Source organism: Lutra lutra, chromosome 6, assembly GCF_902655055.1.
Source record: "Lutra lutra chromosome 6, mLutLut1.2, whole genome shotgun sequence".
Classification (NCBI taxonomy): domain Eukaryota; kingdom Metazoa; phylum Chordata; class Mammalia; order Carnivora; family Mustelidae; genus Lutra; species Lutra lutra.
In genome coordinates, this window is record NC_062283.1 from 44,854,310 (window position 1) to 44,881,717 (window position 27,408).

Genomic DNA, 27,408 nt, shown 5'->3' on the forward strand with positions numbered 1-27,408 from the left:
ACCAAAATCAAGATATAGAGCATATCCATTAATTTAGAAAATTTCCTGTGTCTCTTCATAGATCATTTCCACCCTCTTCCCTCCCTCTATTTACTGGACTTTCAAAAATTGTGCTTTTGTAATAATAACTGAGAAAACTATTCCAAAAAAACACCAATACATTTCTTTCCAGCACAAAAAATAAACGTATATCCATATATTGTTTTTTTAACAAAGATTTTTTATAACTGGTTCTAATTTGCCTTTTACTATAACTGTGGACAGGTGATGTACTGATATCATTCCTGTTTCATTCATGAGAAAACCAAATTATATAAATCAATTGATTTTCCCAATGAGATATTATTAACAGAAGTGGTATAGAATGTAAGACTTCTTTCTCCAGAACTCAACACTTTCCATTATTTCTGATAGTCACCTGCTGTTCTTTTCCCTCTGAGTGATAAAATAGTTGTTCAATGTTATGCTTCTTGTGATACTGAGGAGTCTCAATATAAGTTTAATTTTGAAAACTTATATAATCTACATTTATTATACAAAATTGTTTTATTCTGTATGAATTGGTCATGCAGATAAATTGACAGATTTTTTGGTATATTGGAAATCTGTGTCGTTAGTTCCCTTTATGCTTGTTTCTTTTCTTTGTAGAGGGTCATTTACTCCCAAATTAGCATAAATGTAGATGTGACTTTGATTAAAAGTAATTCTCACCTCTCCAAAACAGTATTGTTTGTCATTAAAAATATAGAGAAGGAAATTTTTAAGATAATATGCATTTTCCCTAAATGCACCTTATAATAGTAAATATGAAGATATTTTACTCTAGGTGTGTTTTCATTATCCTGGTTAGGTAACCTGCAAAAGATTATATCTTCAGAGTGAAATATCTACTAGTAAGTATTTACTAGATGCCTATGACAACATTAAAATATTTAACATATTTTAAGTATGTTTTGTCAAATTAAATTATTTTTCACAAATTTTTGGCTAAAAAACTTGCTAATATTTCCAATGCATGCTGGGATTCAGCAGTTTCCAAAATAATAAGACAACTCATAATGTAGCAAAGGCTTAAACAAGAGTTAGAAATCCGTTCCATGATTTTTCTCCCAGATCTTTGTCTAGAGCATATTATGTGAGGTAGTCAAAAAAATTTTTTTCCACAAAGTTACCATGTTACTTTATGCTCTCAGTTTTCATGCAGAATCAGTTTAAGATATGTTCATTTAAACATTTCTTTTCTCTTGCAAATATTTGAAGACATCCTCATTATGTTTCCCAATGTCCCATATTAAAAAACTGAAGCATACCTTTTTTTTTTTTTTTTTTTACTTCAGTATGAAAAAAAATCTCTTTTCAGAAGAAAACAGGTTTTCTTTTGTCAGAACTTATGACGGGTATAGCCTAAATATTCTTCATATTTAGTCTTGATTTTTAAAGTAAACCACAATGCATACCTTATTATAACAATTCTTTGCTAATACTGATCATTTAGAGATCTACCTGTCTCCTTTTTCAGAAGTTTTAAATATTATGTTTACACTTTAATTTTTCCTAAAAGAGATTGTGTTTATGGCTTAAAGTCACTTGAAATATTTTGGGGGTTTATTTCACATAAAATGTACTAGGATTCTTTTTCTTTTTTTTCTTTTAACCCACTGAGCCACCCAGGTGCCCCAATGTACTAGGATTCTAAACATTTCCCTATATTCCTTTATAATACCCTGGAAGTTATGACTATGTGGTATTTTTTTTTTTGAAGATTTTATTTATTATTTATTTGTCAGAGAGAGAGAGAGAGAGAGCACAAGCCGGCAAAGTGGCAGGCAGAGGGGTCCCAAGACTTCTGTGGTATTGTGGCATGTCAATAATCCTTGACTTACACTGTAATGAGAACACAGCTATTATTTTAGCATGTATCATAAACTTAGAAGAAAAAAATAAATATAAATGGCTCTCAAAATATTTTTTAATTAAAAATAATTAAAGGGGGAAAACATCTGTGTGTACATACACACACATGCAAATACTCATATATATATAATTCTAATTTCTAGCAGCAAACCTTGTACTAGTATTCCTTCACTATTTCAAACACACTGAAGGTTTTTGTTTTGTTTTGTTTTTGTTTTTGTTTTGCTATTCCTTCTGTCTAATATACTACAATTTTTTCTATCTCTCATCCCTTTTCCTGAGGTCCTTAAGAGTTGGATATCAATTTAAAATGGTCTATAGTAAACCTCTCTTATTTCCAATCTAATATCCCGTACTCTTTTCTAAACATACTCTTTTTTTTTTTAAGATTTTATTTATTTATTTATTTGACAGACAGAGATCACAAGTAGGCAGAGAGGCAGACAGAGAGAGAGGAGGAAGCAGGCTCCCTGCAGAGCACAGAGCCTGATGTGGGGCTCGATCCCAGGACACTGGGACCATGACCTGAGCCGAAGGCAGAGGCTTTAACCCACTGAGCCACCCAGGTGCCCCCCGTACTCTTTTCTTACTAGACTTACCATGATTTGCAATTTTAGGTTATTTAAATCCATTTCTTTATTTTAAGTCCCTTTCCCTTGCTAGAATTAGGCAAATGTGTTTTATTTCATTAGAATGCTATTGTCCACCAAGTATCCTGCATGCTTCAAGAAACTAATGAAGGCTTGTGAGTAAATAAATTAATGACTGTTCATTCAGTTAATGTTATAATGAATAAATGTGCATCTACCTAGTCATTTTTTTAAAAAAATTCTGGTTTGAAATGTATTTTTTTTTAAATAACTACTAAATATTCTTTTCCTGATTGCCACATACTTGCTTATGGTTTAGAATGCTATTGGACCTTTGTCTTATTATTTTCAGTCAGTGGATCCATCCTCTAGTACCAAGTTTTAGAGAGACATGTATTGCTATTCATTTCATTTAAATTATGTACTTGATTCAAGTTATTTTCTTTTAAAGAAACAGATCTCTTGAAAAGGAGAATTTTTCCTTGTCTAGTTCTGCTTAATTATTGAAACCACTTTGTCTGTGTTTCTGCCTGTTCTCAGAATCCCACATTCTTTTGGTTAATTTGCATCTTATGTTTGGGTTTCACACTTTCTTATTTTAATGTATCCTTAGTGGATTGATTATTTCTTCTCTGTTCACATGCAGTTTCAGGTTTTGTCTTCTCAATGATCAGGTATTAATCTGGTTCAAATTCTAGCCCTGCCATTTTTTTCTGAATACTTTTTTATATAGGCTTTATTATTTTTATTTGAGCAGTTTTAGGGTTACAGAAAAATTGTGTATAAAATACAGTGTTTCCATATAACTTCTTGCCCCCTTCACATACACAGTTTCTCCTATTATTAAAAATTTGCATTAATATGGTATCTCCTATTATTCACATCTTACATTAGTTGACTACATTTATTATAACTGGTTAACTGATATTAATACATTATTGCTAGCCACAGTTCATGGTTTACATTAGGCTTCATTTTTTGTGTTGTATAGTTATAAAGGTTTTGATAAATGCATTCACCATTATAGTTTCACATAGAATAGTTTCACTGCCATAAAAACTCTCTGTATTCTACCTATCCATCCTCCCCTCCCTTGATCCTCTAGCAATACTGATCTTTTTATTGTTTTTATGGTTTTGCCCTTTCAAGAATGTCATATAGATAGAATGATAGTGTATAGTTTTTTGAGACTTTTTTTTTACTTAGTAATATGCATTTCAATTTCTTCTATGTCACTTAGCAATATGCATTTAAATTTCCTCTATGTCTTTTTTATAGCTTGTTAGCTTACTTCTTTTTATAGCTGAATAATATTCCATTATATAGATATACTATAGGTGTTTTGTTTGGTTTTTATCTATTTACCTATTGAAGGATGACTCCGTTGATTCCCAATTTTTGGTAATTACTAATAGGCTACTATAAACGTGGGTGCACGTTTTATGTGTGTACAAAGGTTTCCAACCTATTTAGATAAATATCTAGGTCTAGGAGTCTGCTGAGTTTTGTGGTAAGCTTATGTATGTTTGTTTACCTTTGTTAGAAACTGCCTGCTATCTTCCAAAGTAGCTGTACCAATTTGCATTCTCACCAGCAATGAATGAGAGTTCCTGTTGTCTCCGGTCCCTACCAGCATTAGATACTATCAATGTTTTGGATTTTAGTCATTCTATTAGGTATGCTGTGACTTCTCATTGTTGTCTTATTTGGAATTCCCAGCAATATATGGTGCTGGGCATCGATTCCTGTGTGCATTTCTCAATTTATATCCTCTTTGATGAAGTATCTGTTAAAATATTTTCTCCATTTTTAAACTGAATTGTTTGTTGAGTTCTAAGAATTCTTAGTATATTTTAGAAACAGGTCCTTTTTCAGATATGTATTTTATAATGATTTTCTCTTAGTATGTTCTTTATCTTTTTATACTCTTAACAGTGTCTTTTTCAGAGCAGATTTTTTAGTTTTAATGAAGTCGTAGGGGCCAAGTGCAGGCTGCTCCAAGATGGGCCACTTTGGCATGAGCATTATTCTGAGCTGAAGGCAATTGAGACCCTAGGGGCTCAAGAGAAATTTTTGCCCCTTCCTTAACTACAAGGAAGAATTTTAGTTGGGGGTCTTTCCTAGAATAAGAGTTATTAGCAGAGATAAATTTTATCTGAGTGACTCATCTGTATGGTAGGGCAAGCATCTAATTACCAAACATCTACTCTTCCTATTGCCCTGTGAAGTGCATTCCTTTCCTCTGAAGTTTCAAATCCCTACATTCTTGTCTTTAGTTGAGAATGACATATATACCTCACTCTGCCTGTCTTTGGAATTTCCATGTCTGTATGGATTCCCTATTGGTATACTATTAAGTTTACTTTTCTCCTCTTAACCTGTTTTATATCAATTTGACTCTTAGTTTAGCTAGAAGGACCCTTGAAGTGGAGAGGAATTCTTGCTCCCTGGCAACATCCAACTTATCATTTTTCCTTTTTTAAATTATGTTTGTGGTGTTGTGTCTAAAAAGTCATCACCAAACCCAAGATTATAATTTTTCTCCTATGTTATCTAATAGAAGCTATATGGTTTTGCATTTTATATTTAAGTCTGTGATCCACTTTGAACCTTGCCATTTTTAACCCAGTGTTCTTCAGCAACTTGGAGTCTTCATAAGAATGGTGCTTATTTTTCAATCATGTTGATAAAACATGCATATGGTCCCAGTCACAGAGTTTTGCACATAGGAGGAATTCACAAATATTAATTTCCTCTGTTCCATTTTCTTGTCTCTAATTTTACTTCCCAGCATTTCCAAAACCTCTATATTTCTTTAGAACTTTTCAGCCAGATTTAGGGAAGTAAATAAATAAATAAATTACTTACCTAGATTATTGTTACATATGTTAGAATTAAAGTTCAATCTCACTTGCTATTACTAGTATATTAACACATCAAAATGTCACATTTTATCAAGATTTGTTCTGGCAGACATTGAAAATGAGTATATTTTCTTAACGATACCAAAGAAAGAATGTCTATGATTTTATACATCTTGAGATATTTATCAAAAAGCAAATTCAGAAGAAGGCAAGTGGATATGAGAAAAAGTTATTACATAGCATATATAATAACATTTAAAATTTTAAAAATTCCACAAAACTAAAGAAAACTGTTTTTTAAAAATATATACATTGATAAAATTATAAAGAAGTATCTGGAAATGATAAACCAAATTTAAGGCAGTTGTTCTTTTTGAAGGAATAATGGAAAAAAAAATGATTGGGCTTTGATTCCTAAAGAGCTTCAGATAACTTAGGAATGACTTTCTTTTTAATAATAGTGGGTTATAACTGGCTCATGAAATTATTTAAAGTCAGAAAAAATGAGACTTATTTAGTCAAAATTACACTTTATAGCACCTGAACTATAGAACAGGATAACTAAATAAAACTTAGGATTGTATAGTTGTGTCCATATTTCAGACATTGCCATGTCAATAAAGGGACCAGCTGTAAATAATCTCAATTATGGATCTATAGATATTTTTGTCTATAGAATGCATTGATTTCAGACTTAAAGTCCTACTTTCATTCCCTCAGGCAAAGCAACTGCCTTTTTTTTTTCCCTAAGATTTCATATTTATTTATTTGAGAGAGAGAAAGCACAGCAGGGAAGAGGGAGAAGCATACTTCTGGCTGACCAGGGAGCCTGACACCAGCCTTGATCCCAGGACCCTGAGATCAGGACCTGAGCTTAAGGCAGAGGCTTAATGGAGACTCCCAGACACCCCCAAAGCAACCCCTTTTTGTATTTCAATCAGTGATCTTTAAAAAACTGAAGATTTTTGGGCACCTGGGTGGCTCAGTGGGTTAAGCCACTGCCTTCGGCTCAGGTCATGGTCTCGGGGTCCTGGGATCAAGCCCCACATCAGGCTCTCTGCTCTGCAGGGAGCCTGCTTCCCCCTCTCTCTCTGCCTGCTGCTCTGCCTACTTGTGATCTCTCTCTCTCTGTGTCAAATAAATAAATAAAATATAAAAAAAAAACTGAAGATTTTGAACTAGTTGATAAAAGTATTTGCTATAACAGTTGAACTATCAAAATAGTTTAATGAGTTTTCCTTATTGATTAAACACATGCAAAAAAATGCAACATATTACTGTGAACTGAAATTACATGAAAAATTTTCAAAGTGTTTGTAAATAATATTTTTATTTCCCAGAAATATATAATTCTTAGACACATATTAGAGTGTAAGGGCCTATTTTGTCAGAGCAGTCCCACGTTGGTTGAACAGCCATTTTGTTGTTTATGCAGTAAAACTTAAATTGACCCTGCCCCCCCCCCTGCAGGGGAACTTACTTAAAAGCAAGTCCAGGAAAACAGTCCCAGGTAACAAAGCCCAAATACAAGGGTGGATCAGTTCAGGTGGAGATAACAGCCCAAATGCAGAGATGAGTTGGGTCGGGTGGAGACATCCAATCAATAGAGCGTAGGTACTGTCTCCCTAGCTACCAAGGAGTGTGGGCCCCGCCTTTTGGGTGCCAGTTCTGACCAAGGTGATGGGCTGGTTCAAATGTCTACTATAGGGTAAATTGTAGTTCAATTAGCCACCCGTGTGTGATCTAGTATGACTGTGCAGCTTTCTCTGTGTGTTACAATCTTATTGGCCACCTGTGTGTGGCCAGGCCCAACCACAGGATCTTTGCTCTATAAAAGTTAGTCTGGGAGGCAGGGAGGGGTCACCTCTTTGCAAGAGACAGTCCCTGGCCGGTCAGTTTGATTCTAGATGCTTGGCGCGAAATAAAGCTTTGCTTGACCTTTGCTTTGTATCAGGCTCACTCCTTTGACCATGGACCCATTATTGGGGGACCCAACAAGAGGGTTTCAACTGTAAATATCAGAAAATATGATTCAGACTGGCTTAACTGATAACAAAATTACCAGCTCATTTAACTGAAAGTCCAGAGGTAAGGTGAGCCACAGGAGGAGGAAATAACCCCGTTTCTCAGAATCTCATTTGGCTGTCCCATATTATGTATACTGAATGTATTGTTAGGGAGGAAGAACTTACTCTGCTGTTCAAGGTCCTACTTAAACTAAAAATCAAACTGAGATGATACAGAGTCACTGGAGAAAATCGAATTTAGTTTCCTCCATATGGGGATTCCACACAGACATGGAAATTCCAAGATAGGCAACAGGAGGCTTATATGAGCTAAGGAGAGGGATAGGGTCTGGAGACACAAAAGGCAGAAGGACCATTAGCAGGAAGGTAGGAGATGTTTGTAAAACAAAGTTTCCCCTATTATGCAGATAAGTTTCTTAGGTAAAGAGGAATTTCTGTTAATTTCTGTTAATTCCCTTAGGCAGACAGTTGAGAGGGCAGTAAAGAGCTTTTCCTGAATCTGCTGGGTTTTGATTGCTTTTAATGTTCATGCCAAAGTGGCCCATCTTTGGGCAGCCTTACCCTAGCCCCTACAGTGTCAGTAAAATACTCCTTCATGGTGGCAAAATTATATTAGCCTTCCTAGTTTCACATAAATACCTAATGGCATCAAATGAAAGAGAGAAAGCATCATTTCTGGAGGCTCCCTCATTAGAGGTGTTGCAGGGGACATACTTCTCACAAGACCTCAGTAAATGCCCATCTTTTGCATTGTGTCAAATGCCCAGGCTAAATCAATGCTACTTAGTTTAGTCCTAATTCCTAAACAAGATACTTCAGGAGTTGAGTAAACTTAGCTGCACACTGGAACCACTTAAAAAAATACTAAGACCTGCATCCTATCCTGAGAGATTTAGAATTAATTGGATTTGGATGCAATCTGAGCTTTAGGATTTTGAAAAACTAGTATATGATTCTAATGTGTAGTCAAAGTTGAAATTCACTGTCTTAGAGCAGTCACACCCTTGACATGGAGTTTCAGTATAGGATCAACTTCCCATTTAACACGTGAAATACAGAGGAGGGAGTAGATACCTGAAAAAAAAAAAAAATCAGTTATCTGAAGTAGGCAAGGGAGAACAGGTATCATATAGGTAACTGATAATGTCCACACTACTTTTTCAGTTCTATATTACACTATCTATAATCTGATATTAAAAATAAAAAGACTTTGGCATGTGAAAGCCAGGTTATATATTTAGAGTTTAGGAGGATACAGATGAACATAAATTACATTAAATCCTACTCTAAAATGTATAGATTTATGTATAAAAATAGGAAAACAAGTGAACATTCAAAAATTCCAATATATTTGTGTTCTCTCCCAATAAAAGCTTTATAGATGTAATAAAAGTATAAAAACAATAAACAGTAAATTCAGGTGTTAGTGGATCTATTTATTCAATTGAAATGAACATAATACCTGATATTGGAACAGCTATTATCCTTCAAAACATTAAAATATTGTCTGGTTTTAATAGCAGATGTGGCAAATACTTTTTAATAGAGACATTGAAGGCTTTTATCAAAGTGAAAATGTGTAGGAAAAGGATAAACATTTCATCCATTGCTAAAAATAACATATTTAGTCAGGTGTTAAATAACTTACTAGGAAATGGGAGGCAGACAGGTAAGATTTGATGGAGAACAGGAAAACTCTTAAAACAAAACAGAATGGGACCTTAATCTGGATGGTCAGTTAGACAACAGCATAAATGCCTTGAATAACTGGCAAATGGATCAGAAGCAAGAGTCAGCTGGTGGAGCTCCATAGCTCAGAATTTTACATACTTCACGATTGCACCTTCTAGTGGCACTGGGATTAATATATTACCCAATATTCTGAAGTGTAACACTGGATGTAATACAGATATAAATAAAGTAGTCTTTATATAATTAGAATTATTGAATTTCAAACATTCACTTTAGAAAATCTGGATAAAATATTAAACCCAAAAATATACTCTCAAATTAGAAAATATTTTCATGTTTGGAGCAAAATAAGTTGAAGTATATTGATTGATAGTTCATACACGTCTGCACTCAAAACAAAACACTAAAAGATCATTTGTTTTTATTTACGCACAATCAAGCTCTGGAAAGCAATATGCTCTTTCAGCAACTTGATATGTTCAATTTTCCAGGCTTCAGTACCACATATGTCAAAGTTTGGGCTATTATTTCCACCATACAACTTTTCTACTGTGAGTAGTCAACTTGACTTGGCATTTACTCACTGCTAAAGGCATCACAAAAGGAAATGAAATCATTAGTGTCACCTACAAAATATTTACAGAAGAGAACCTCTGCATCACCTTGTAAGAAGTCAGATATCTTGTTGTTGAGCATATCTTGTTGAAGAAATAATAACCTTTCTTCAATAAATACCTCCCATTCTTCATATAACCAAAGTTTATTTCTGTGGTATCACTAATGACATGTAGTCTGAAAATTCTTACTAAGATGTCAAATTCATTATAACTGTCTAAGTTAACTTTTCTTATATCAACAAAGAAGGAAGATAGTATTAGTCTTTGCAACAAGCGAGGAACATCATTCACTTTCCAGAAATATTATGGATTTAAGCAAAATATAGCATGAGTATCAGAGTGGAAAATGAGCCGATAAACAAAATTACAGAACTCTGTCCTAAAAATCTCTTCAGCATAATGGTGGAGAATCTAGAGAAGTGCTAATCTTATCTCCTATTTTAGAAATGTGAGGGCTAGAGGCAAGAATTCAGAAGTTGCTGTTCTGAGGAGCTTCAGGACTTACAGAAAGCCTATTCTAGCAGAAACCCAACAGGGAAAGGGGGCTTCTCTCTGATGCAGCAGCACTCTTCTTGCCAAGGAGAAAGAAAGCAAAAGCAAGGAAAATGGACACATCCACATCATCACTTTGGTAATGATGCCAAGCTAAGCAGAAGTTTAGATTGATGCATGATGACTCCTGGTGCTGTCACCCAATAACAGAGCTGTTCTGCAAATAAAAAGGGAAATATGTATTAATCAGATTCCCGAAAAATGTTGTTAAAAGGACTGAGGAGCCACAAGAATGACAGGGAGGGGATCCAAAAAGAATGCATTCACCTTCTTTATGGGCGAGGACCACACATAGATCTCTATATGTGAAAGGCAAAATAGAACAAATAAAAGAAAAAGCGAAAACTGTGGGCTGCTAAACCAAGCTATGGAATGAAAGTAGGCTTCAAAATTAGAATGAAAATCAAGCCACTAAAAAAAGAAGTTGTTCTAGTCTAAGAATATTACATGATCTAAGTGAAAAAGTTATTGGTACAGAATTACGTTAACAAAAAAAAAAAAATCCCCATCTCCCACCCAACACATTGCTCAGTATGTCATATTTAATAATAATAGCCTTAAAGTGCCCACTATATCCCAGGTACTTCTCTAAATATTTCATGGATAGTAGCTAACATTATCCTTAATATAGTCCCTACCTGAGAATGATATTTTATCGTACCCGGTTTTAGAGAATGGAGGCTCTGAGATAGAACATATGCAAGTTTACATGGCTACTGTAAGGCATTTGACTCCAGAACACCTGACCCTCTGATACATATTTTAACTCCATATGCCTTATTGCCTCTTGTAAACTTCTAAAATTTTTCTGTAATTATAGAAGTACATATATACAAATATAGCACAATTGGAATTAAATTTGTATGTTATAAGCTTTTTAATGTTTTTTATTTTTTATATATTATCGTTTCTGTGGTATATAGTAGCATTTTAAAATGATATCTAACTCATTACATACAAAAGCATATCATTTATTTTAATTATACCAGATAGTATAACCAGGGCCCTCTTAATGTCATTTGTATTATTTTTGATTTTTAACCATTACAAACAACGAAACAGAAAAGAACATAAAACATGTCCCCATGCCCATGCATATGTATATTTCTAGAAGTAGAATAAAAGCATTTGGCACTCACTCATAGTAAATTCATCACAGATTTAATTCCCCAGGAATCAATTCTGAGATGGAAATTGGCATGCTAGAAGTTTATTGTAGGGTACCCTTGATGTATGTGCAGTGCTTTTATATGTCATTTTTATTAAAATAAAGTTTTTTGAAAAAGAAAATATATGTGGGCCTAAAAAAGATTCATAATCAGACAGAAGCAGAAGGTGAATTGCAATGTAAAGACAGTGGAGGCTCCCCAGTCCTACTGGGAACTCTAGAGCAGGGATGACCCAGTAGAGTTGTCCCACATTGAGGCATGGGGGCTTAGGCTTTATATTCCTGCATCTACCAGTCTTTGGGTATGAGCAGTCGTAAAAAAGAGAGTGACTTTGAGTGAAGTGGTTCTTTCCAGCTTTTATAGCCTTCAGCCACCAATATTCTCAGGAACAGGGAAAATGAGGAGTTCGGTACTAGGTTGAATAACATCCACTAGCACGTATAGTTAATAATATAGTATTGTACACTTCAAAATATGTTAAGAGGATAAATCTCATGGTAAGTGTTCTTACACAAAATACAACACATACACACACAAAAGAACACAAGAAAGTTTTGGAAGAGATATGTATGTTTATTACCTTGATAATGATGATGGTATCACAGTTGTGTGCATATGCCCAAACTCAAGATATACTCACTAAAGGTGTGCAATTTTTGTGTGTATCAACTATACCACTATACCTGTCCATAAAGGTAAATGAATAAATGAAAAAAGAAGGAAAGGAGGGAGGGAGGAAGAGAGGGAAAGGAGAGAAGGAAGGAAGGGAGGAAGGGAAAATTTACCTGAATATCCTCACATATATTTGCTTCTTATAAGTTCTATAAAATGCTACTTAGGATTGTATTTAGCTTCTTTTCTGGGGATAAATTATAAAAGGATGAGTAGTAAGTTCTAACACCCTTCCCACCAAGCAGGGAGCCAGATGCAAGGTTGGATCCCAGTACCCTGGGATCATGACCTGAGCCAAAGGCAGCCTCTTAAAGACTGAGCCATCCAGGTGCTCCCCAATTAATATTCTTTATAATTCTAATCCCCAGGCCAAAAAAAAAAAAAAAATGGAGTGAAAGTTCTACCAACTATTAAGTCTGTTTCAAGTATATATTTACGGCCTGGGAAATGTCAGTTGGAACTAGTGGACCCACTGTGGGCTACGCCTGGGTCAGGTACATTTATTCCCTTGCCTCCATATGCCTCCATTCTCAAAGTAGGGCAATGAAACTTATTTTTGAAACTTAGATTTCAGTGTTACGTTGAAAGTCCAACATCCTTGAAATGTTTGCCATTCTTCTTCCTAAATGTAGTTACAAAAGTAATATGACTGTAGATCCTGTTGGTGGAATCATTGTTATATATATATAACTTGTGTTACAGTGTGTTTTCTCCTGGGCACCTGGCCTCTCTTTCAACTAGTGGGTTTGAGGTCTGAAATCTGGGCAAAGGATCATCATATTTAGCTGGGGAGGCTGCCCTCATCCTCCTCATTATCCAGTCTTGATTTATTTTGATTATGTAAATTGAAGAATATCCTTGTCTACTAATCTATCCTGCTTCTAGAGGCAATGTGTTTTAGGACATATAACCATGGGTCTCTGAGGATCAGAACCCCGCTTTCTACCTCTCTAATGTTAGTGATCATTATAATTTTACCCTATTTGCTCTAAAGATTATGTGCCATTACCTAGTCCTTTGAAATCCCCCCGATCCTGTTAACTCCACAAGAAACCAATTTTGGTAACAGTATCTCCTATCATCAGTCTTTGTGTGCGAAGGACGACTAAGATTCTCAATGAAATTCATGCTCCTCTGAAAGGCATATGTAATGCCACTTTGATAAAAAGAGTGATCTCCACATCCTCTTACAGAACAAAACCAGTCTTGTGCCCTTACATAAAATATATAGTTTAGCATGCTTATTTTTCTGAGCTTTTGATTTTTCCCCACTGTTTACTATAATAATTCTGGTATTTCTTCCTTAGTTATTATGGAGCATCAATTTATGCAAGCTTCCAAGGACTGACTAGCCAAATGCCAAGAAAGGTCTAGTCAAGAAATAGGATCATACATACAGATACCTGCCACATAGCTCGTATAAGACAAGGGACCCTGAAGTGACATTTTTTATAAGAGATTTCTCCACTTCTCCATCCTTCTCCCTTTTTCTCTTTTCTCATCTCTATTCTCCTTATTTATTCCTATAATCTCATACCTCCTTTAAGAAGAAACAAAAGGCAGTGTGAATATTATCTAGATTATTTTAAAGGAGATATTTTAAATTTTAATGGAAAATGGGCCCATAATAATTTTTATGTCTGTAAATACTTATTAGCTTTCCTCTTAAGTACGTTTATTTCACATATTTTTTGCATTGGCTAACCAAAATTGAGCTACAGTCCATAGTTAATTATATTATATGCATACAACCTTAGAACTAAGAATGCATGATTAGTAATTAGGGTATAAATTGCTGATACATATATACATCAAATACAAATACACATTTTATAACAGATATAGCTTTTATTATAATGCTAGTCCCAACAACAAACTAAAGATTTATTTCATTTCTTATTTGCTTATAATACATTTTCAAAATATATGAAAGTACTTAGGCTTTTGCTTGCTCAGTTGATTTTCTTTTGAAACTTAAAGTCTGACATTTATTAAATTTGGAGTTTAAAATGTTTCTCCCTGTAAAACTTCTGACATAATACACATTTATGAATTATTTTTCAAAATGTTCATAAATTTGTTTAAGTTCCATATCTCAGTACTTTCGTTTCTTTAAATAACACTCTGCTTCTTATTTTGTATTCTAAATGTCTGTCTCCTAGTCACACTATACTTGAAAGAAAAAGAATATATGTAGAGATTTTATGATTTTATAAGTTCTCCAACTGTATTTAAAATGTTATAGGGGCACCTGGGTGGCTCAGTGGATTAAACCTCTGTCTTCGGCTCGGGTCATGATCTCAGGGTCCTGGGATCAAGCCCCTCATTGGGCTCCCTGCTTGGCGGGGAGCCTGCTTCCCCCTCTCTCTTGGCCTGCCTCTCTGCCTACTTGTGATCTGTCTGTCAAATAAATAAATAAAATCTTTAAAAAAATAAAATAAAACAAAATAAAATGTTATATATATTATATATTTGTTACATTATATTTTTATTTTTATTTTTATATATATTTAATATGTTATATATATATTTTAAATGCAGATTGACTAGTGTTTGAACACAGTGTATATGCTTTATATTATACATTCTCATTCACATGCATATGTAAATTTAGATAAAAATTTAAAGAGTAAAAAGGTACAACTATGAATTTATCTGAATATTTAGAAAATTATACTTAAAAGCAAACTTACATTGACTTGTCCAAAGGATCCATTTTGGGAAAAACCAAGAGCCAGAAGCAATACTTCCTTGCTCAGGAAAACTGACACGCCATCAATTTATTTTGTTTATACATACATGCTGTCAAAACACAAAAATGAAATACAAAATATAAGAATTTAAAGATACTAAATTTATACATTTTAAATATAAATTGAGGTTGTAATTAAAGGTGAATCATGCAATTATTCATGTTATTCATGCTTGTAGTATTAGCCATATTCCTGTATCAATAGGTAAACCCAGAGAATGGTAGCTTCAACTATCTTGTATTCAGCCTTGTTATGCAACTATTTTATTCTACCTTATTTAGATTGTTATTAAAAAAGTCACTTTCTTTTTTTTTTAAATTCACTTTCAAGATTATTTTCTTATGTTTGGTCTAGCTTTAAAAAATCCCTGCTAATATCTGACCATCTGTCTCAGTGATCAAATGTCCCATTCTTACATTTCTGTATTATGATTATTATGGCAAAAATGTGCATCTGCTTTTACTGTCCAACATTGAGTTGGCTTTAAGTGTATGAATTTTGGCTTTTCTCGCAAATACAACATGCATTTCACCAGATCTTCTTCAGGTTTTAAATGTGAATGTACTAGAGGTTTGACCTAATGCATTTTGTATTTCTGCTTGGCTGACACTTCAGCTTCTTGCTATGAAATGAGGAATCCCTTGAATCTTGAAAAACCCTAGAATTATTTTTGGAGATGCTGATCAACAACTTGAATTCAACAACTCTGAAAAAGTCTATTGATCAACTGTTTCTTCACACAGCATAGAGATTAAATCATGTAGAATACTTGAATGCATAGATAATTTAAATAGAATTTTCCAAGGAAATATCCAAATAGTTCATTTACATCAAAATGTACTTGCTTAAAAAAATATAGAAATAGTTCCTTTAGTATAGATATGTGATTTATAAGTTGTCTATAAATAGATGAATAGTATGTGTCCCGAATCATAAAGTGTATATCTTTATATATGTTTGTATAATATATATACATATATATGTATAAATGAGTATAAATAAATATATACATATATATGTATAAATGTCTATATATACATATATGTATAATATATATACATAAATATGTATAAATACATATATATGTATAAAAGATCATTTTTTATTAATATTAAAATAGAATTCCTTGAATTCATGCAGAGCACATACTCAATCTCTTCAACCTTAAAAAACACATAAAAGAAAGAATTGTTTTTAACAATCAAGTGCTTGTAGGTATTCTGACTAGTATGATTTTTTTTCCTACTTATTCTTTGCCATATAGGGGATGTTTTATAAAATATAGGTTCAATATAAAATATTGAAGAGTATATCACACAATATAGAGGGACTGTTCTATATTTTTGATGAATTAGCTTTATATTTTTGTATGAAAAGGCCAATGTTAAATTTATTTGACACTAATTTATTGCTGATAATAGTTGTTAGAATGGTTCTTGAATTTTTATCACAAGGCTTGATTTTTCTAGAGTTCACTATTTGAATTTCTTATCACATATAGGACAGCATCTTAAATCATGCAGTTAAGTGAGTATATATTAAGCATCAGTACCCTCCCCTCTTCTCCCATCTTCATTATTGTCATTTCCTATCTCACCAAATGGCACCATTGTCTTTCTAATACTAAAGCTAAAATCCACCAAAAACTCCCCATTACTTATTCTTCCTCATCAACTTATACTAATTATTGTCCAAATCTTCTCCAGTCTATATCAGAAATGTAGTTCAAATATGGTATACTTAATTAATGCCTTTACTTAGGTCCTCATAATCTCTTACCAAAAATGAAACAATAGCTTCCTGAATGATCTTCATGCTACCAGGTTCCCCCTATTTTATCCATCTTCTGCTCTCTATAGTGACCTGATTCTGTCTCTACCATATAGCTATAGTTTTCAGCCTCACCTTACGGTAACTTTTTAGGCTGTTTCCATTGTTTCATTTCACCTATATCAGTCTTTTCTATGTCTTACATTTTTACACTTTCATGGTGCTCTTTGGAATGGTCTTTGGTCCTGTTTTCTAATTTTAATTTTACTAATAAAATAAGTGGTTTACTTGAGATAAATTTTACCAGTTTAAGTGAGCTAACTGGTTTTCCACATTTTTTTTTTCCAAAAGGATCGCAGTGATCAAGAGTATACTAGTGATCATTGTACAATTCATTATTATTTTTTTAAAGATTCTATTTGTTTATTTGAGAAGGAGAGTGAGAAAGAGAGAGAGGGCACTAGTGTGAGTTGTGGGGAGGGGATAGGTGGTGAGGGAGAAGCAGACTCCCTGCTGAGAAGGGAGCCTGATGCAGGGCTGATCCCAGGACCCTGAGATCTTGACCTAAGCCATACTGTGCCACCCAGTGGCACATACTATTACCCATACTATTCCCCTAACACATGATTGATACAGTTTTTTTTTAGTGGTATACCTGATGAGATAACTGAATGAATGAACAAATAGGTGAATGGATAAAACAATAAAATAAAGAATGAATGATTTAGCTGATTAGCTGTATTTTTTATTTCTTTTTTATGTGCCCTTAACTTTTTAAGACATTAAAAATACAATAATACTATTTTTTATTTATGTTCTTATCATTTCCTTTTTGCCTTCCAATTTCAATTGGGATTTTATTTTGCATACAAGTAATGGTGAATATTAATATTGAGCAAATTAACTAGTAAAAGAAGAGAGTCTTTTCAGTTATGTATACTGTGATATTTGTATTGATAAGTTTATAGCCAAAAAAGCTGGTATACTTATAAAAATATATATATAAATATTGTCAAATAATATTTAGTCATTGCATATCAATATTTAAGGTGAGATAAATATATAGAATGGTTAATATTTAGAAATGTGAATCAATTAAGATTTTGAAGCTAATGATTTTTTTTAATACTCCTTTGTCATATTTTATAACAATGAAATCTACTTTATTTTCTATTGTTAGTTTTGGTTCTTTCAGTCAATATGTAAGAATTGAAATGTTGTTTTAGAAGGAATTCAGTGTATTTTATGCCAGTGAATTTTTGGTTATCTCACTAGGAAGATAGCAAATTAGAATAGACTAGTCTACCTTTAAGTACATTAAATTCATTTTCAAGTGTTTACTACTGGAAATTGTATATTCAAAAAGTCACAGAGTACGTGTTTTGGTTTGTTTTGTATTTCAGTCCATAAAAATTCTGCTTCTAGCTGTGAGTTTGGAAAATCCTGCCAGTTCATACTAAATCCTGAAATTATTTCATGATACAAACTAAAAACCAGATTGGAGCTCTCACATAAAACGTGTTTTTCTCCATCCATCAGAGACTAGTTTCTCTGACATATATAAAAGCAGATTCAAATATATAAATGTATAGGTCTGATTGTTAGTTATAAATAGTGACTTTGTTTTTTAGAACTTTATTTTCTACAAATATCCATTCATCTCCAGAGGCCTCACCTTGGCATCATCAGTCCTATTCACATATGGCCAGATGCTTTCCTGAGGATTTGATCCTTGTAAGGACACCACATGAAATCTTGGGCCACCTGTTATTTGAGAAGATAAAACAAACAGTCAGCACATATGTTAAATACTCAAGTATTATTGGTTACTCACAGGGAACTCTTTTAAAGTAGTCAAGTTGAAATTATGTACTCATGAAAGAATACAAGAAAAAGAAAAACAAATATTTATGCAATACCACTTAGAAGTAAAGCTACTTTAAGTAAAGTAAATGCACTGAAGCTATTTTGCTGGGATTTGATATATTTAATTTTAACATTGTTTCACAAGATATTGGATAGTCTTATAACTGAAACCTTCAAGAAAGAGAAAATTAAAAGAAAGAAAATAGAGAAACTTGAAGGAAGTGTTCTAGGCTTCAGATCCCAAGTTTGCCAACCAGGTGACTTTGGATGAGTCATTTTTCTCCTTTGCACTTCTGGCTATCTCATCTATAAAGTGAGAATTAAAAACGAAAAAACAAAACAAACGAACAAAAAAAAAACACCTCTCCTACTTATTTCAAAACATTATTGGAGGTATCAAATTGAATAATGCATTTGACCATTTTAAAATAAGATGTGATTGACAAATAAATGAAAAGTACCACAGAAATTAAAGCAATCCTAATTGTTGAGATGCATATTTTATTTAAAATTCTTTTTAAAATTTAAAATTTCAATTTAAAATTGCTTTTTAAAATTCTGTGACAGCACCTAGCTACCACCATAGGTAGGTAGACATTGTTGCTATCAGGCACTATATATACTTTTTATTCATTATATCATTTAATCTTTATAATAATTCTCTGAGATTACCAATTTCATTAAGCTCTTTGATCTTCAATTTCCCAAATGAAAGAATTCAGGAAAACCTATATGATTCCAACTGAAGATCGTATATCAATTAATATTTATAGTATTTTCAGCATATATTATATACATGAGAATATGGAGATTCAGATTCACACTGGGGAGCCAGAAGTTTAATTAGTGGAGGCTAATCATGGAAATGTTTATAATTTTTATTTATAAAAACTTCTAAAGGGTATGACAAGCAAATTTTAGGGGAAGATGAAGTTATGTGCAGGATTAGTAAATAACTGATAGTATAGTGCTCTTTGAACTCAATAATTTCTGAGAGAATGACAGATGCTAGATGGTTGACAGTTAGACTGAGCTAGAGTCTGTGAGGTACAGACAAGATCCAAATGCTTTACTTTTCATTTATTTGATTTCTGTTCAGTTTTCCCACATTATTCAAATATTAGAGAAAAGATGTTTTTAAAAGCAGGCAAAAACTGGAATGAAATCCAGATGCTTAGCATAAAGGAACACCTTGTTATAAATACTCTGGTGATTATAAGCGTAACATGTTGCTAAAGATATTGAATTAAATATCATCTCAGTCTTTTAAACAGTGAAAATTATTTTACATAAAAGAAATAATTGAGGAAGTTTTCTCAATTGGTAATTAAACTCAATAGTTGTGAAAATTGAAATTGGTAGCATAGTTGTTCTCTTATCTGTTTCAGTGGCCTACTATGTTAGGAATTTACCAAATGCTTCTTAAATCTTATTTTAGCCATTGAAGTGAGTCTTGCAACAATATACATTGAATTGTCTCAGGAAATTAGGCAAATAATGTTTTTAAAGTATGTATAATTTCTTAATCTTGTTATAAATAAAAATGCCACATATTAGTTCAGTGAAATAATTCATTAAAATGCAAAGAATAAGTTTGAAACAGTACTGTTCATACTTCTTAAAACTTTATTTCAGCTGTGAGTGTACATCTGGATGGACTGGACAAAACTGTAGTGAAGAAATAAATGAATGTGACTCTGACCCATGCATGAATGGAGCTCTTTGTCATGAGTCTACCATTCCTGGGCAATTTGTATGCCTGTGTCCACCCTTTTATACTGGAAAATTTTGCCATCAACACTATAACCCTTGTGATCCAGTCAGTGACCCTTGCAGAAACAACTCAACATGTTTGACTTTGGTAGATGGAACTCATTCCTGTGTGTGTAGAGAAGGTAAGAGCTTATATTTGTTTTAATTTTTTTTCACTTTTTGTTTGTTTGGTTTATTTTGTTTTTATGAGATTATGGCTCCTTAAAAATGGGTGAGAGAAAACTTACATGTATCGGAGAATTAAGGATTATTTGACTCCAAATATAGGTATTATAAACAGACTAGAGAAATAATCTAAAAAGTTAGCCTAACTAGTATGGTGAGGAGGGACGATGGGGGGAGGGGAGGGGAACAAAACTTTGTAGTTTTTGGTCTTTTTTGTTTGTTTTTTTAAAGAAATTTCCCATTGTTTATTAACAGCTTCTTTTTCCTGAATAATCTTGTTTATGTAGTGTTCCTAACAGTAGCTGTTAGAAATAAGCATAGATAGAATATAGGGTAATCAAATGCTTCACTGTAACTTTTTTCATGGACTTATCTATGAACACCAATTATTTCCACTTTGTTGGCTAAGCCAGTGTCATGTGCCTCTGGTGGCTACTTTGTACCATAAAATAGAGTCTGTGAAGGGGATAGAGAACCGGCAGATTAAAGAGCATTATTGGCACTCCTGAATCCAGCTGTTCCTGAAGCAAGTTACTTCTGGTTTTCTGGGTCATATCAGCCAATAATAACTTACACAGTTTGAAAGACGCTTCATTAGGATCTCTTCAGATGTAACTGAAAGAGGTCTGATTAGTGCACAGGTGATCTATATAAATGTTTACTGCTCATGTACTGCTTGCTTCTGAAGAGCTGTTACCATCTTCAACAGGAATGCCTCTGCCATAAAACTAGCACACTGTAGGTTTTCAGTGTAACAGGAGTGTGTCATAAGCACAATATAAAAATCACACTGTGTGTAAGAGTCTACAACTAATATTTATTTCCTAATACCAATTCATGGCTTCATGTCTCTTTCCTTGTTATTCTACTAGAAAAGAGGTTAATTAAAGATAAGGACAATACTTGTTTACTCTTCTGTCCTAAAAGGTCAGCTTAGACTATATCAGTTAATTGGTATCTTAGTCAAAGCTGTTCCTGTTTGTTTTTATAAGCCTCTAGAATTTCCTGAGGTATAGGATAATTACAAGTCTCTAGAGGCAAGTCCTTGAATGTATGTACATGACAAAAACTTCTGGACCTTCTGAGGGATTGGAACTATAAACTGGAGAGCCATTAGTAATTGTTTTTGCAAAAGTGACATGGGCTTTACAAAGCAAATAATGCGGGCATACAAGGCATATGGACAGACACCTGTTTGCAGGAATGTGTCAGGAAAAGCAAGATAGGAAAAAATGTGAGGGGGACGTTTGATACCCTGCAAACCTCAGTAATTATAAAGTACATAAATTAGGTGGATAATTACCTTTTAACAAACATTGAGAGTGAAACTTTTTGAAATAGTATTCAGTAGCAGGGGAGGAGCTCATTTATTCAGCAGAATTATCCATAATGCTTTACTTAGCAAACTAATAGTCTCAGAATATAAGTAATATTTAATGAGAAGTAGCAGCATATTTCTTCAATTAAAATAAAACTTCCTCTGTTTTCACCAAAGAGAGTTTTCTACAAGGTGAGCATGTTTTTTGATGTAAAATTTTTGAATTTATGTGCAATTAATAAATGCATTTAATGAATTTATATAATCTAGTAAGATTCCTGTTGTAGGGTGAGGGAAAAAAAGTTCAGAGATATCATAAAATCTTATCAACGACTATCAAATTAGTAATAAGATTTTCCAGCTTCACGGGTATCACAAAAATATCCTGAGGACAATTTAGATTTCACCATTGTATATTAGTAAAATCTTGTTTGTCTTCTTGGAACTTCATCATTATACTTAAGGCTTTCAGAGAAATATGACCATTTCAAATTAATGCTTTGGATACAGTAGCAGGTAGGCACAATGAATCATGTGTTTGTCACTTTCTAATTATGATTCAGCACAAAGAGATATGTGAAGAGTACATTGTTTCTAAACTGTTTTGCAAGTGTGTGTGTGTGTGTGTGTGTGTGTGTATATATATATACATACACATATGTATATACATATATATATTTGAAATTGAAAAATACTTCTAAACCTAAGAAATTATAGGACTAAGTTTGTGTAAATGAGATCTAACTACTATACAAAATTTTTACTTACTCTTGCTTTTAGTTGTTCAACCTCTGTAGCAGATCAATAACTGAAGCCTGTGACATTACTTTAAAAAGCTACCTCAGAATATTATAAAGAGGTTGACTGTGGAATATTTTAGACACTATGCCCTGAGTTATTTTAATACCTGTTGTTTGAAATAGGATCTACACCAAAGCCATTATATTATTTTTTACGGAAAATATTCTAATCAAATTTCATTTTAAAAGTAGTGAAATTTTAAACCACAAAGAATTCCAAGACTTAACCTCTTATACAGATACAGGATTTGGAAGCTCCACTGGAATTCTTTGCAAGCTGTTTGTTTTTGCCAAGTGACTAGAATGTAGGGCATCACAAGAAAAGAGACTTAAGGCTTAAGGCCTTGGAGTTCAGCATATGCATTTTTGAAATTCTGTTCACGGTTATTAGTCAGCCTACAGGGTCTGTCACAATTTAAATATGAATATAAATAAAATCCCAAAGCCAGAGTAGTAATGTGACTATGTACTAATCAACTAAATTATAAATGGCATTAAAATGCACTCTGAAGAACCAGCAACTAGAATAACTGATACTTTGATTTATGCCAAACTGAATGCTCACCAAGTAAACTATTTTGCTTAGTGTGATTGAAACTTATAGTCAAAACAATCTAATCCGTTTGGGTACAATGTGAGCTACTTAAAAATTAGAGCTGTAGTAAAACACTAGAACTATGGTGAACATGTTTTGCAGGAGAAAGTAAGGGCTGTGCTTCTGTCTTCTATTTAGAATGGAGGTGAGTTAATTTGGTCCCTATGAACATTGAACATTTTCTAGTGGAAAATAGGTAGACAGAAAAGCATTTAGCAGTTAATAATTCAATACAGGCTTGTTTTATATAAAATCCTATTTGTTTAAACAATTTCTGTGGTTAAAAAATCACTGCTTTAGTAAGTATAAAAATAGCACATAGAAAGACAAATATAATTTCATAAGATTCCTAGAAGTAAATGGGATTTACACTAGTACCTTATAGTGTTAGTTTTTGGCGATTTAGTATGCAATCAATTTACACACCTCAGCATTTATTTTATACTACACTTTTTTTTTTTTTTTTTGCCTCTCTGCACTATGCTCTATATATAACACATGCCAGTCTTGTAGCTGCATGTTGGTAGTGTTCTAGAAATATAAAAAAAATGTATTCTTTATTAACTGATTCAGCAACCATTATTGATTTCTTACCATGTGTCAAGTCTTGAGGTAGGTTCTGGGGAAATTAAACATGGCAGAGACACACCATCAAGTAATTAAAGTTCAAGGAGAGACACATAAATTAACTAACCATTAAAGTACAACATAGTAAGAGTTTTCTCTTACTTTGCGGATGCGTACCCCACCTTTTTTATAAGTCTTTTTTTTTTTTAGATTTTATTTATTTATTTGACAGAGAGAGATCAAAGTAGATGGAGAGGCAGGCAGAGAGAGAGAGGGAAGCAGGATCTCTGCCGAGCAGAGAACCCGATGCGGGACTCGATCCCAGGACCCTGAGATCATGACCTGAGCCGAAGGCAGCGGCTTAACCCACTGAGCCACCCAGGCGCCCCACCCCACCTTTTTTATGTAGTGTGACAACTCTTGAGTTATGTTCCACATGATTTCTAAGAGGATCCCCAGCAGCCTTGGAGACTTCATTGCCCACAGTAAACTAACCAGCTCATTAAGCCCCTCTCTCCCCTATTTTATTTCTCCATTCTCTTGCAATAATTTCCAGGATCACCTTTCAAATAAGCTACTTGTATGCATATTATTACCTCATATTCTTGTTTTGGGAAACTCAAACTAAGAGAGAAGTTTCCATCTCTCTGGCAATTATGATTGATCCATGTCAGCATAGGACTGGAATGTTGGCATTCAGAGCCTTTCCTTGGAATTGATGATAAGAGAAAAAAAGCTTTCACTTTTTGCTAGTTTTACAATTGGTGCAGCCAACACCATGTTCCCTTCACAGGGAGATCTGAATGCAGTAAGAGAGAAAAGTTTGTGAAAGAACTGGTCCTGGCGGTTACTATGGTTCTTTCTTAAACTCTGAAAACTGCTAGGTATCCTTCCCAGCTAGGCTACCAGTAAATAGACATTCCTTTTATAAGTTAGTATTTTTATTTATAGTGTATGTGATCAAAAGAGGACTATCTAATGTGTATAGTAAAGGGAAAGAGAATTAAGAACAAGAGTTGAATAAACTGAGTTCGACTTGCAGGCCGGTATAAATGGATTATAAGAATGATATGAGGGACCTGGGTGGCTCAGTGGGTTAAGCAGCTGCCTTCGGCTCAGGTCATGATCCCAGCGTCCTGGGATCGAGTCCCACATCGGGCTCCTTGCTTGGCAGCGAGCCTGCTTCTCCCTCTGCCTCTGCCTGTGCTCACTCTCGCTTCTCTCTCTATGACAAATAAATAAAATATTAAAAAAAAAAAAAGAATGATATGAGGGACCTGGGTGGCTCAGTCGGTTAAGCGCCTCCCTTCGGCACAGGTCATGATCCCAAAGTCCTGGGGTCAAGCCCTGCACTAGGCTCCCTGCTTGGTAGGGAGCCTGCTTCTTCCTTCCACATTCCCCGTTTGTGTTCCCTCTCTCGCTGTCTCTCTCTCTCTCTATCAAATAAATAAATAAGATCTTAAAAAAAAAAAAAAGAATGATATGAGGTTTACAGAGATAGAGAGGACTTTAGATAATATGCATGCCGATGCGTGTCTAGCATGCAGTCAGTCTCCGTTATTAGCATGTGTGTGTATATAGTGAGAGATCTAAAATCATCTTATGCTTAAAAAATATTTATTTTCTACTATTTTCTTTAGGAAAACTTCTTTATCTTTCTACTCTGAATTATGTCTCAGTTTATAGGCAAGAACATCACACTATCCAATACTTTCGATTTAATTTAAAGGGCTTAGTTTCCAAATGTAGCCATTTCATCCATATGTCTCCAACGTGAAAGAAGCAAAAGTTTTCTGTTTTGTTTTTTTTTTTTAATGACACTTCACAAAGGATTAAATGTGGCAAAGAGTGCTTGTAAAATGTCTTAGTAGAAGGAAAAATTAGATCATTTACATGTGCTATTGATTTATAATCAGGATTCTAAGCTCCATGGATTTGTAGTACCAGAGGAGGCAAGCAGTAGCACTTAAACACGTTTATTACTCTGGTACATATACTGTTATTATGGTAATGCCACATTACTTAAGGCGTATAATTTCAAATACCAAATAAATGTGTCACTTGACAATATAGTTTATCTAAATTAAAAATTACTCTTTTTGACAATTAAAAACATGTGCTTGTGTGGTAGCATGTGTCTATTAGGTTTAAATGGCTGTAGATATTTATACTAGGGAAATTCTTCAACGAAAACATATATTAACATTAACATTAACATATGTTAATTATTAGTTATATTTTAAAATATGAGCTTTTAGGGCACCTGGTGGCTCAGTTGTTAAGCGTCTGCCTTCGGCTCAGGTTATGATCCCAGAGTCCTGGGATTGAGGCCCACATCGGACTCCCTGCTCTGGGGGAAGGCTGCTTCTCCCTCTCTCACTCCCCCTGCTTGTGTGCCCTCTCTTTCTGTTTCTCTCTGTCAAATAAATAAACAAATAATCTTTAAAATAAAATAAAATATGAGCTTTCATACTCATATTTTAAAAATTTTTCTTAAAATTAGTGTTAAAAAACCTTATTAGGCTTATTAGAAATATTAGTTCTATCTTGTCATATCTCATAATGTTTGGATTTAATCTGCAACTGTTTTGTAATAGTTGGTTAATTTTTCAAGAATGCTAACATTTGTATCTCATGTTTTCAAATAAAAATAAAACAATATTTATTATTTTTAAATAAAACAGTATTTTAAAAAATTCTGACTCACCGAGAGAAATCTTTATTTTTTTCTTGTTTTCATAAAGCTTTAAAATCTAGGTAAATTAATTTTTCAATTAAGAAAAAAACAAAAATAATGTCTTTCTAATGCTTTTGAAAAAGGTCATTTTTTAATATTTTTAGTTTTTATTTTAAAATGTATGATTTTAACGCTAACTTATTGAATACATGAAAGTTATATTTAGTTTTTCCCTACTTACTTTCATTCCTAATTATTCCAAGTGGTATTACTTCTAATGTGAAAGTCGTCAAGGTCTAGACCAGATGACAAAATGTTTCCTCATAAAGTTTCATGAAAATCTAACTATTGTTAATGTACTTTGTTCTATGCCATCCCCTCTAGAGAATGAAATAAAAAGTGAAATTTTTTAGAAATAGAAAATATTAAGTGATTTTAAAAAATTATACCTATAATCTACATTGATTTGGCTCCTAAACATGAGTTTAGTAACTTATGAAATATTTTGGGGATGCCTGGGTGGCTCAGTTGGTTAAGCAGCTGCCTTTGGCTCAGGTCATGATCCCAGAGTTCTGGGATCGAGTCCCACATCGGGCTTCTTGCTCAGTGGGGAGCCTGCTTCTGCCTCTGCCTGCCATTCTGTCTGCGTGTGCTTGCTCTCTCTCCCTCTCTCTCTGACAAATAAATAAATAAAATCTTTATAAAAAAAATATTTTGGGGGATGGAAAGATGTAAAAATATTGATCAGTGACAGGCATTCTCTATGACAAGATATAGCTAAGCCATTATAAGAAAAAGATAAGAGAATCCAAGACATAGAATGTCCTATTATTTTTGTGTAAAGAACTCTATTGCAGGTAATAGAGTCAGCTGAATTCTGGATAGGGATAAAAAAACAGGAGAGTAGCATAGAACAAATTCAATATACTTAAAGCTTTGACAGACTTTTAGCTGTCACTGCATATATTCAAAACAAATACCCTTCACACAAACAAATACTTCTAACACCAAGGACTATGGAAAGAAA

The 27,408-nt window shown here is 33.5% G+C and overlaps 1 protein-coding gene across 1 annotated transcript in view; it reads left to right on the plus strand.

The window, feature by feature from the left end:
- Positions 1 to 27,408, plus strand: part of EYS (eyes shut homolog) — a 1,828,849-nt gene that overhangs the window by 645,585 nt on the left and 1,155,856 nt on the right. The window contains 1 exon segment of the mRNA XM_047734324.1: positions 20,122 to 20,381. Within this exon segment, the coding sequence (XP_047590280.1) occupies positions 20,122 to 20,381 (260 nt within the window).